This window comes from Muscardinus avellanarius, assembly GCF_963383645.1.
Source record: "Muscardinus avellanarius genome assembly, chromosome: 2".
Classification (NCBI taxonomy): domain Eukaryota; kingdom Metazoa; phylum Chordata; class Mammalia; order Rodentia; family Gliridae; genus Muscardinus; species Muscardinus avellanarius.
The window spans coordinates 22,913,242-22,925,934 of NC_137787.1; the positions used below are offsets into that span (position 1 = coordinate 22,913,242).

General features: G+C 39.4%; 1 protein-coding gene across 1 annotated transcript in view; it reads right to left on the reverse strand.

The window, feature by feature from the left end:
- XRCC5 (X-ray repair cross complementing 5) overlaps window positions 1-12,693 on the reverse strand; it is a gene marked incomplete at both ends in the record, with an annotated part of 102,080 nt that overhangs the window by 42,468 nt on the left and 46,919 nt on the right. Inside the window, 2 exons of the mRNA XM_080689330.1 lie at window positions 10,409-10,478; window positions 12,042-12,135. Coding sequence (XP_080545456.1) covers window positions 10,409-10,478; window positions 12,042-12,135 — 164 coding nt within the window. The remainder of the gene's footprint in view (window positions 1-10,408; window positions 10,479-12,041; window positions 12,136-12,693) is intronic.

Below are 12,693 nucleotides of genomic sequence, written 5' to 3' on the forward strand. Positions count from 1 at the left end.
TAATAAAAAAAAATGACTAGAACTAATAAACTAGTTTAAAAAGGTTGCAGGATATAAGATTAATAAACAAGCAAAAAGCCCAAGGCAGTACAGTGACACATGTCTGTAACCCCAGCAACCTGAGAGGCTGAGGCAAGTGGATCACAAGTTTGAAACCAGCCTCGGTAGCTTAGTAAGACCCTGTCTTAAAATAAAAATAAAAAGGTCTGGGGATGTGGCTCAGTGGTAGAGTACCTTTGGGTTCAAATTCCATTATTTCAAACCAAACCAAGCAAAATAATTATGAGTATATATTTTTATATACTTGAAGCTGCCACCACAAAAACAATTCCACTCACAACAGCACCAGAAAGAATAAAATATGTGGCAATAAATAGACATGTATTACTTATACAGTAAAAAACTATAAAATATTATGTTGAGAAAATAAATAAGATTTAAATAAATGCAGAAATATTCCATGTTCACTGATTAGAAGGCTCAATTACATTAAGATAGCATTTCTCCCTTAATTATTCTATATTCAATATATTACCTGTCAAAATCAAAGTGAGCTTTTTTACATAAATTGAAAAACATTCTAAATTTATATGGAAATTCAAAGAATCTAGAATGGTCAAAATAACTGTACAGAAGAGTAAAAAATAAATTTATACTCATGATTTTAAAACTTACAATAATCAAGCCAGGTGTAATGGCACATGCTTGTAATTCCAGCATTTGGGAGGCTGAGACAGGAGGATCGCAGTTCGCGGACAGCCTCAGCTACACAGTGAGGCCCTTTGCAACTCAGTGAAACCCCGTTTCAAAATAAAGAATAAAAAATGGGGGTGGGGTGTAGTTTGGAGGTAGAATGCCCCTGGGTTCCATCCCAGTACTACAAAAACAAAAGAACAAAAAAAATGACAATAATCAAAACAGTATCTTAATAAAAGGCAGACATGTAAATCAATGTAACAGAATTGAAGAATTATTGAATAAATCTTTATTTACAGCCAACTTAAAAAAAATGTGCACAGTAAATTCAATGGGAAAAGGAATCCTTTCCCATTTACATGGATAATTGATTGTCACCTTGTCACCTGGTATAACAATGAACCTAGACCCTACATGTTCACAGAGGTTAACTAAAAATAGATCTAAATAAAAGAACTAAAACTTTCAGGGCAAAATTTGTGATCTGGGCTAGAAGGTGATAGAAATTTTTATATATGACACCAAAACAACAATCAAACAAAGAAAAATAACAATAAACTGGCCTTAATCAATATCAAGCACTTCAAAATTCAAAAGACATGAAAAAAAAAAAAGTAAGCCACAGACTGGCAGAAAATATTTGCAAATCACATATCTGACAAGGGACTTTATTCAGAATATATACAGGACAAGTCTCTCTACAAGTCAATTAAAAGTGATTGAAAGATCCAAAAATACATTTCGCCTAAAAGGAAATGCAAACGGCTGGTGAGCCCATGGAAAACGACCTCTAGCTTCAGTTTTCAAGGAACAACATACGGCATGTTAACATTGAAATGAACTAACATAACACAACCATGTTTAGTTAGTGTCCGTTAACTACAAATGAAAAGACCGACAGCATAAGCGTTTTCAAATATGTGAAGAAACTGTGACCCTCATGTGTTGTGGGTGGGGACAGAAAATGGTAATTGGCTCTGAAGAGTTTGGCTGGTTCTAAATGGTTAAACCTTAACTTTCTACATGGACTGGCAAGTTCACTCCTACCAAGAATAACAAAAACATACAAATGTGTATGTCAATGTTTGTAGCAGCAGTATGCTAGTGCCAGTCTATAAACAATTCAGATACCCATCAACTGGTGAATGGATAAATACAATGCGATGCTTTACTACAATAGAATGTAATTCTGCCATAAAAAGAAATGAACTATTTCCATTTTTCTGCATGTGGATAAACAGTTTTGTCAACACCATTTGTTGAAGAGTATCGTTTTCTAATGTATGTTTTTGGCCCCTTTGTCAAAAATCAATTGGCTGTAAGTGTGTGGATTTGTTTCTGAGTCTTCTCTTCTGCTCCACTGGTTTATGTGTCTGATTTTGTAGCAATATCATGGGGGTTTTATTACTATGGTTCTGTAGTATAGTTTGAAGTCAGCCATTGTTATGTCTCCTGCATGGGTCTTGTTGCTGACAACTAGTTTGGCTATTCTGTTTTTTGTTATTTCAAATGAATTTAAGGACTGATTTTTCTATATCTGTGAAGAATGACTGTGGTATTTTAATGGGTACTGCGCTGAATTTGTAGATCACTTTGGGAAGAATGGCCATTTTGATGATATTTATTCTGCCTATCCAAGAGCATGAGAGGTTCTTCCACCTTCTAATATCTTCTTCGATTTCTTTTTTCAATGTTTTGTAATTTTCCTTGTAGAGGCCTTTTGCCTACAGAGTCAATTCAAGACAGACCAAAGACCTGGAAATTAGACCAGAGACCTTGCAGCTACTTGAAGAGGGTAGAGGAACAACACTCCAACATATAGGCACAGGTAAAAACTTCCTTGACGAGAGTCCAAAGTCACAAGAAATTAAAATGAGGGTCAATACGTGGAACTGCATTAAAATGCACAGCTTCTGAGCCAGGCGTGGTGGCGCACGCTTGGGAGGCTGAGACAGGAGGATTGCGCAGGTTCAAAGCCAGCCTCAGCTACTTAGTGAGGCTCTCAGCAACTTAGTGAGACCCTGTTTCCAAATAAAATATAAAATAGGTCTGGGAGTATAGTCCGGAGGTAGAAAGCCTCTGGGTTCCACCCCCAGTACCACCAAATAAATAAATAAATAAATAAATAAATAAATAAATAAATTAATTAAAATGCACAGCTTCTGTGCAGTGAAGGACACTATCAAGAACCTCAAGAGAGAGCCAATGGAATAGGAGAAGATCGGCCAGCAACTCCTCTGAGAGAGGACTAAATCTAGAATATACAAAGAACTCAAGAAACCACCAAAAAAATCCAAATAACCCAATTTAAAAAATGGGCAAGGAACTAAATTGACACTTCACAAAATAAGAAATACAAATGGCCAATAAATGTATGAAAAATGTTCAACATCATTAGTAATAAGAGAGATGCAAATCAAAACTACCCTGAGATTTCACTTAACCCAATGGCAATATTAAACATACAAACAATAACAAATGTTGGTGAAGAGGTGAGGAAGTAGGAACTATGATACACTTGGTGGGATTGTAAATTAGTGCAACCACTTTGGAAAACAGTGCGGAAGATTCTTAGAAGAATGGGAATGAACCTACCAATGACCCAGCTATACTACTCCTGGGTATCTACCCAAAGAATGGAAACCAAACTACCAGAGTAATGCATGCATACCTTATGTTTATAGCTGCACAATTCATGACTGCCAAACTATGGAACCAGATGACATTTTTATCAACATATGAATTATTACAAAGCTATGGGATATGTATACAATCAAGGAGAACAAAATCATGTCATTTGCAGGGAAATGGATGGAACTAGAGAACATTATGCTATGTGAGATTAGTCCGTCACAAAAAGTGAAAACTCACTTTTCTCTTTTCCACATATTCTCCTTAATATGTGGAAGCCAGGGAGAAATCGGGACATAGGAGAAACCTTAGTTGAGTGAAGAAGGGGCCATAACTGAGGGAGACAGGAGGGGGAAGAGGGAAACACCTCTGTGGACATGATGTGTGTACACAAGCTTACCAAAGCCAATCACTGTGCTGACAGGGGAAGGAGAGGAGAGAGAAGGAATAGGGTGGGAACTGGGAAGGGCTCACTGAGTGCTTGTGCGTGTCTGCCTTTATCACTCTAAACTTCATCAAGACGTATGATTATAATGCACCAATTTTAAAGAGAGAGAAAGAGGCTGGGCGTGGTGGCGCACGCTTGTAATCCCAGCATTCAGGAAGCAGAGACCAGAGGATCACGGTTTGAGGACAGCCTCAGCTACTTAGTGAGGCCTTTTGCAACTCAGTGAGATCCTGTTTCAAAACTAAGAAGACTAAAAAGTAGGGCTGGGGTGTTGATCGAAGATACAATGCCCCTGAGTTCCATCCCCAGTACTGGGGAAAAAAAAAATCCAGGAATGAACTATTCATAAACACGACAACAGGGACAAACCTCAAAAACATTATGCTACTGAAAGCATCCAGATGCCAAAGACAATATGATATACTTATGCAAATTTCCCAGAGAAAGCAAATCTATAGAGACAGAAAGTGGTTGTTTGGGGTGGGAGTAAATGAAAAAGTTGACTACAGGCATGGGGAACATTTTGGGGTGAGGAAATTGTTTTTTAATTGGATAGTGGTGATTACTGTACAAGTCTATAAATTTATGAAAGATCACTGAGAAAGAATACAAGAATACGTCATAGTAGAAAAGTTTCCTTCAATAAAGCTATTAAAAACTGAAAATAAATTGGGCATGATGGCACATGCCTGTAATCCCAGGACTTGGGAAGCCGAGACAGGAGGATGGCAGGTTCAAAAACAGCTTCAGCAACTTAACAAGACCCTGTTTCAAAATAAGAAAATAAAAATAGGACTGAGGGTGTATCCTGGATATAGAGTGCCTCTAGGTTTAACCTTTAGTATTTAAAAAAAAAAAAAAAAAAAGAATGAGCAGGGTGTAGTGGCACCCTCTTGTAATCCCAGTACTTGGGAGGCTGAGACAGTAGGATTGCAGGTTTGCAGCCAGCCTCAGCAACTTGTGAGGCCCTCTGCAACTTAGTGAGACCCTGTTTCAAAATAAAGAATAAAAAATAAGGCTAGGGGTGTAGTTCAAAGGGAGAATGTCCCTGGGTTCAATCCCCAGTACAGCAAAAATAGATAAATAAATAAAAATAAAAGAAAAAGAATAATATATACATGCAATTTATCTCTGAGATTTGTGGAGATCTATCACAAATAGTAGGGAGATACTACATATCTTTACTATAGGATAATTATTAAAGCTCAGATCCCCAAACTTACTCTCAATGTGCAAAAAACATTACTAGATTCCAAGAGGAAAAAAATTATAAGAAGAGAGTCATATACGAGGAATGGATCCTGACTTTTGAAAAATGTTAATTTTTATTCTATTTCCAAATGTTAATATTCATTTAATTAAAAATTATTTTTGTATTGGGGATTGAACCTAGGGCATTCTACTTCTGAGCTACACCCCTAGACCTTTTAAATTTTTTTAGTTTGAAACATGACCTTGCTAAGTTGTCAAAGGTTTTGCTAAGTTGCTGAGGCTGGCCTGAAACCTATAATCCTCCAGTCTCAGCCTCCTTTAGTACTGGGATTACAGCTGTGCACCACTGTGCCTGGCTTGATAACGTTCTTAATCCCTGTGGAAACTGCCATCTTTATAAGAATCAAACTTTATTCTCTCTTCCCCTCTAGTGGCCAGAGAAGCAAGCATGCTATTTTGTTTTTAAAGTTTTAGGTGGACATGCACGGATGTAAGAGATGGGACCAACTGCACTAAATTGCACTCGGCACTTTTTCCTGCATCAGCCAATTTCTGGCCTTGGGCTTGCAATTTGAAAGGAGAGGACCCAAACACTTTTATTACATGTAAGATGGATTCCAAGCTGTTCCTAGGCTCCTCTAAACACGTTTTAGCTGATTAGTGACTATTTTAACAAAAGCCGAACGTCCTTTCCTAAACATCTTAATTGGTTAAGAGCTTCTGCTGCTTGCCACAAGCAGTCACTCTAAGTCACTGATTAAAGCAGTTTGCGCGTCAGCACAATCTGAAATCAGTCTCCTTTTTCAACCAGCTGGGCTTTAGAAGCAATCTCGAAGACAGCTCAATTCAAGAAGAATCACATGTAATGGCCAGTATGACAATGATCTACCATGCAAGGGAGAATCACAGAATTTATAGGAGGAGAGAAAGAGCCCAAATGCCATGAGTAAGTACTTCAACCATTTTCTGCCTCACAAATCATACTCGTGTGCACTAACTGCCAGGGTGAACTCCAGTAGTGAGCTGGAAGACACACCCAAGAACGCTACATCTCCACGGGATCCACCTGTGAGCACGGTGGCTTGCTACCCTGGTGGCACAAGTCACCAACAAAAGTGTTTGTCTGTGCCTATGTGTTGCAGTGTTGGACCTATGCCCTCTTCAAGGAGCCTCAAGGTCTCTGGTCTAATTTCCAAGTCTTTAACCTATCTTGAATTGACTCGTGTGCAGGGTGAGAAAGTGAGATTTATTTCCATTTTTCTGCATATGGTTAACCAGTTTTGCCAAGAACATTTGTTGAACAGGCTATCTTTTTCCCAGTGTTTTGGCCCCTTTGTAAAAAATCAGCTATAAGTATGTGAACATGATTCTATACTTAGAAGACCCAACAAACTTAACCAAAATGCTTATAGTACTGATCAAATTCAGCAAAGTGTGTCGGTATACAAAATCAATCTTTAAAAAATCATCTCATTCTAAAACAAGTTACATTCCTTCTTATTAGCTGTCTCCATACATCCATCTTTCCTGACAGGCTCTTAGAGCCTGTTTCTGACACACAAGGAACATTTTAGCAATTTTACATAATGCCCCACACTCAGTGGGAATTTATAAATTCAGACATATCTCAATCACACAGGAATTGTATAGAAGACTAAAGCAATGCAGCTTTTCCTTCTCCTCCAATTTGCTGTCTATCTTTGGACCATTGTAGCATTCTTCCTAAGTGCAGCAGGGAAAGGGTAAGGAGTTAGAAATCTAAGATACTCCTCCTCAGCCGTTTTGCGGATGAGCTGGATGGAGGAGTTTGTTCAAACAAGTGGACAGACTTGATTTGAGGACCCCCCCCCCCAGAACTCTGGTGTCCATGGTTGCAGATGACAGACCACAGGCGGTGGTGACGCTGCACTTAGTGTATAAGAAACGACCCCACTGTCACAACTGACAGGTGACTACTATAGATATAAAACTATGGTGACAGAATGACAGGGCAAATAGGGAGGGAAGAGGAAAGAGACCAGAAAAAGAAGGGCAACTGACAGCTTCAAAGACAGCTCACAGAAGCACCAGCAGCCAGGAAGAAGTGTAGCCTGGGGTTCAGCGCGTGTTATCTCCTCTCTGCTCAGAAGGCCAGAACAAAAGCATTCCTCATCCTGAAAACCAAAGGATAAGATGTACAACAGCCTATTCTAGACTGATGAGGTCAGGAGATAGTAAAACATATTCTCAGTGTGCTTATGCTACATTTAGGATAGACAGAATGTAACCACACCCACATTTCAGTCTATTTTATATTTTATTTTTTGGTGGTACTGGGATGAAACCCAGGGACTTTCTACCTCCAGGATACACTCCCAGACATACTTTTTATATTTTGTATGAAAACAGGGTCTCACTAAGTTCCTGAGAGCCTCACTAAGTAGCTGAGGCTGGCTTTGAACCTGCACGATCCCACATACTGGGATTACAAGTGTGTGCAACCACGCCTGGCCACATTTCAGTTTATAACAACTGAAATGGCCAAGTTTTACCTATGGGTTTAACAACTCTCACCAACTGTCTACTGATAATCACATTTTTGGCAATTGAATAAAAAACAGACTGAAGGGAAGGGAAGGGAAGGGAAGGGAAAGGAAGGGAAGGGAAGGGAAGGGAAAGGCTTCCCCTCCTCTCCCCAGACAGCTGTCCTCACAGGGAGAAAGGAGGTCAGCGCCGTGGAGGCCGCTTTACATCTGCAGAGTACTCGTCAGTGGGCAAGGGAAGTGAGTCCTGGCTCATAAAGGGCTTAGTAAGGAGATGCCCACGCTGAAGAACAAAAGCAGGAGAAGCAAAGAGGAGACATTTCTGGAGCAGGGAGGGATAGAAGAGAACCTGGAGAGTCACAGAGCAGAACCAGTGGTTTGTGAGCATGGAGTCCCATCTGCGGACAGTGCGTGGAAAGGCTGGTTTTATGACATCACAGGAAAGCTCTGATTCACCAAGTCCTAGAAGGAGGGACGGAGGGATGGCCACTGTCACAACATCAGCGAGGCCCTAGGACTGCAAATCACATTCAACATAAAAGGGCAGTCAGCTCGCCAAAGTCCTGTCTTCGTGCACAAAGTTTTACATACGTGAAAAGTTTACATACATTATTATGATACTTTTTCTTTTACTATAGGAAAGGAAGCTGTGAGAAAATAGGAGAGTCTAGCAATGTAGAAAAATCCAGCATGTGAAAGAGACATGGTGTGAATCCCTCTGTGGTGTGGGGGAAGTCCATCTCTGCCAATTGTATAGTTTTTTTTCCATTAGTAAAATGGAGATAATAAACACCTATTATAACCTACATGCCATCTGGGTCCACTCAACCTTGTTTTTTCACAAGACTGCTTCAAATCTCCAATTTCCTAGCCTGGGGGAAATCATGTTTTCCTAAGATTGAGCCAACTCCTAGGAATCTCATGCTCTTCAGACTCTGGCCTCCTGGCTTCTCAGGTGTGTTCTCTGCCCTGCTTGAAGTGATTCCAGATACCAACCTGCCTCTTCACTAACCTCCCCAGCAGAGTCCCAAATAGCATCTTGGAGCTATGCTGACCCTGGGTATTTGTGCCAGGATGGGAGGCATGCTGTAGAAGGCTCCCACTTCCTCCTCTCTCCTTCTCACCCCTCCTCTCCTCAGCCAGCTCCAGGTCTTCTTCTTCTAAGAGGCAGAGGTGCCTCCCCTTCCTCTAATCTGAGCACAGGCTCACCACCAAGCCTGGGGACGGAGATTTATTCTCTACATAAGCACCTGTCAAAGTATTTTCCCAATAAACATAATTCTCTCCTTCAGAAAACTGTGATACCAGCTATTAAAGCTCTAACATTTTCTCCACTTCATCACATGAATTTGAAGGACTGCTATAAATAAAACAAGGAGTATAATATAGTGCTAGCATAGTGCGTTGTACATGGTAGACATGAAATAACTAGTGGATGCCACATAGTAATGATCCCTGCCAGATGTAACCCCTGAAAAGAACATGTATATGGGTCTCCCATCCTGGGAGCATAACTATTTCTAAAGAGAAGACCTTGAACTTTGGTCACCATAATTAACAACATGCAATTAAAAGTTAAGAACGTCTAAATCTCTGTTCAAAAACACAATAATCTTGACAAAAGAGTCCATTATATTGTCTACCTCTTTCAAACACAATCACAGAATATTGAGCCAAACAGAAAATAGCAGAGGTACACACAACACCATGAAAGTCTCTTCTGATTCACACAGAAGGAAATTCCGAAGCACTGTTTCCCCAATCCTTATGGAAGACTGCCACATAAAAAAAAATTGGAGGTCTTTATTAAGATGAACTTTTGTGTTATAATCCAAAAATCTCCCCTACAGAGCAACTCCGAGCAGGACAAAAAGCTCTTGCTCATCTCAAAACATAGAACATACAGGCTTAAAACCCACTTAAGTCTGCAGAGGATGGTGAAGCTGGTCCTCCTAGGAAATTCTCATGGGCGTGGCCTCTGGTTTTCCTGCCAACAGGATTTGGCCTGGTAGACTGCTCTGAGGCCCCACTGGTTATAACTGCCTTTGGGCAACAACACAGCAGGCCTCATCATCTTGCCAGATTCCTAGAGTATTAAGTAGTAAGGCGCCTTACATCTAAATTAAGCGTTTAAGGGTTAGTTCCTTCTAAAATGCCACAATGTTAGAAGAGAAAGTTGTGTACATACATAAACAGAAACACACACAGAAAGCAGTTCACAAAGAGGCCCAACCCTGGGCAACAAAAGATAATACACTGTATATAAACACAAACCTACAAGATTAACAACCTTAGTTGCTGCTCTCCAAGAGCAAGTGGATGAGAAGCTGAATGCAGTCGAGTGAGTGAATGTTGGCCCTACATTCTCCATCCACCCCTGAAGGATGTTTTGATATTAGTTCCATCCGAAATGTAATTCTAGGTAATATCTGATAAGAAAAATATGAGAACATATTCAATTTGAGAGGGATCAAATTTAGAAGGAATAGGCCTTTTTTGGACTACTATGAATGGGGCCTAAACTCTCAGTACTGGAACAAGAATTGCAAATCTCTGAAAATAGGAAGAGATGATCCAAGTTCAGTCACAGGACACCGAGAACTTCAATGCATGGCACTAAGAGTCCCATGGTTCTGCTTCCCTGCTTCAGTAACAGGAATACCTACTACTAAGTTCTCTACCTTTGGGCAGAAATGTGGTGTTTACTTTCATGTGTTCATAATGTAGCCTCAGTGAGCAATTACATTGTAATTGTCAATGGACAATTACAAAATCTGCCAATAAATATAAATACTATATAAAGCACAACAACAAAGTCTACAAGTATTAATCTGGACTTGAAGCCAGTTAGCCTAAGTGGCTTCACTGGAATGCCAAGCCAATGACACACACAATTTACCTTCTTCAAAGCTGGCATTCTTCTGTCTCACTAGGGCTCGGAAATTTTCAGCAGGATTCACACTTCCAACCTGAAAAAGACCCACAGACAATAAACCTGTAGGTCACTTCTCTTTGGCAGCCCCCAGGAAACCCAAGATGGCTTAAAGTAGTAAGTGTGCTCTTAAAGACAAAGAGAGGCTTTGTCTATCATTTTCATTTCCAGAGCCCTGTTAACAGCTAGACGATTCAAGTGGTCGCATAGCTGCCCAACTACTTTCACTATTCTTTCTTCATGCAAACTGACTTGTTTCCAGAGGGGTCAGAAGTATTACAACCCAATCCACCAGCCAGCGCAGCTTGAAGGCTCTGTGTGGTATAGCTATTGTCTATATATCCTGATACCCAACCAATTAGAAGAAGGAGAATGCCACAGTGTAGGGTCATACTAAACATACCTGCCCCAATACAATGATATGAAAAGCAGTAGCTTAATGCTTGATTCACTGAACAAGCTTTCTGGAGACTGTTGCTGGCTCTTTGGATAGAAGTTTTGGTAAACACATAAATGTACCCAAGCTGAACATGTCCTTAAGAATAAAAACAAATTATATATAAAGATTTACTATAGGTTGGAGATGTAGCTCAGTGGTAGAGTGCTTGTCTAGTATGTGCAAAGCCCTGGGTTCAATCCCCAGTAGCAGGAGAAAAAAAAATGACTGCAATGTTAGGTGGGAGAGTTTCAACACTGCAACTCTGCCATACTATATGGCACTTTCTGACCACACCTATGACTTAAATTTGTTGGTTAAAACCCTAAGGGGCCTGAGTACTGCTCAGCTCACAGGGGAAAAAAAAAAAAAAAGGAATTTCTCTTCAGGCTGGTAAACTGAATAGAAAACGTATTACTGTTTTCAGTTTGCTTTAGAATAGCAAGCAGGAAAACTCTCAGAAAAAATGATTGTGATTTTTTCCCCCCTAGAATGTAAAACAGCCAAATGAAATCCAAATCACTGACTTTCAAAAACTCAATTTTTTTGAGCGCATTTCTGTTTGAGGGGGCATAAAGGCATGGCCTGGTGCTGACCATCCTTCCTAGCATAAGTTGCTAATAATGGACAATTTTTAAGATCCATTAGTTCAAGACAATACAATTTAAAATAAGTAATATTTTCGGTTCCACACCATTCTCATTGGATGGAGTTCTCAGGTGTCAAAGGATAATTAGTTTGGAGAAAGCCTAAACTTGTGAATCTTGTCCTGAAGTTGAGTGTTAGAAAAGAAATAGGAAAATAATAATAACTTAAATTTTACATACTTAGAAAGTAAGTCTCATATCTTATGCCACACCCACCTATCCATCATTTTTATTTAATGGAAAGCTGTAAAACAAAGCTGGCAAGAAAACTTTGTATAAAAAGTGATACCACTGAGCATTCTATGGTCTATATATTATTTGGAGCTCTATAACATACAGAAAATTCTATAGGTAATTCACCAACAATTACTGGAAATAAGGATAGGATGGGTCTTTATGGTTCACACAGGAGGAACAGAGAAGGTATGCTAACAAGATAATGAAACTTGATGTGATCTGACCCAAGCCTGTCCTTCCTAAAAGGGAGCATACTGCATACTGGAAAGGCTCTGCTTACCCTGGTGACACTGCCTTCAGCCAGGCTGGAGATGCTAAAATTGGATTCACCTTCTTCAGTCTTGCATTTTTTAGAATTGGGACCCTCTTCATGGCTAGAAGAAAAAAAAAAATTAACCTTAAAACAAAATACAAAACCCGAAGTTCTGATCTGAAAAGTATAAACTTATTTCTTAAGCATCAAAACCAAAAAGCCATAGCACTAAGTCCTGCTTTACGCAGAGCTCCCTCTTTTCCCAGCCTAGGCTTTGTTTCACAGCAGTAAAGAAATCAAAACTAACAGTCACGCCACAAGTCCTCACAAAAGATGAAAGTTCATGCACTAGTGATAGAAATTTAACAGTGAAACCAGAAAAATCTATCTGCCCTTCAGATATTATTTGCTAGTCCCTGTCTTGGAACTGACAGATATTAGCTTTCCATGTATACTGAAGAATTTTGTGTCTAATAACCCATCTGCCCCATCCTGTATGCAAGATCTTTATAAGCTTCTACTTTTAACTGTCAAAACTTACTAGACAATCTTTAATTAAATATTTAAGAGCTTCTTAAAGAAATCTTAAACTATATTTTTAAGAAATTTACAAAAATTCATTTTAACTTTTTCTTTTATAACCCTAACTCTGTTTTGGGGAACGTGTTACTAAAGTCCA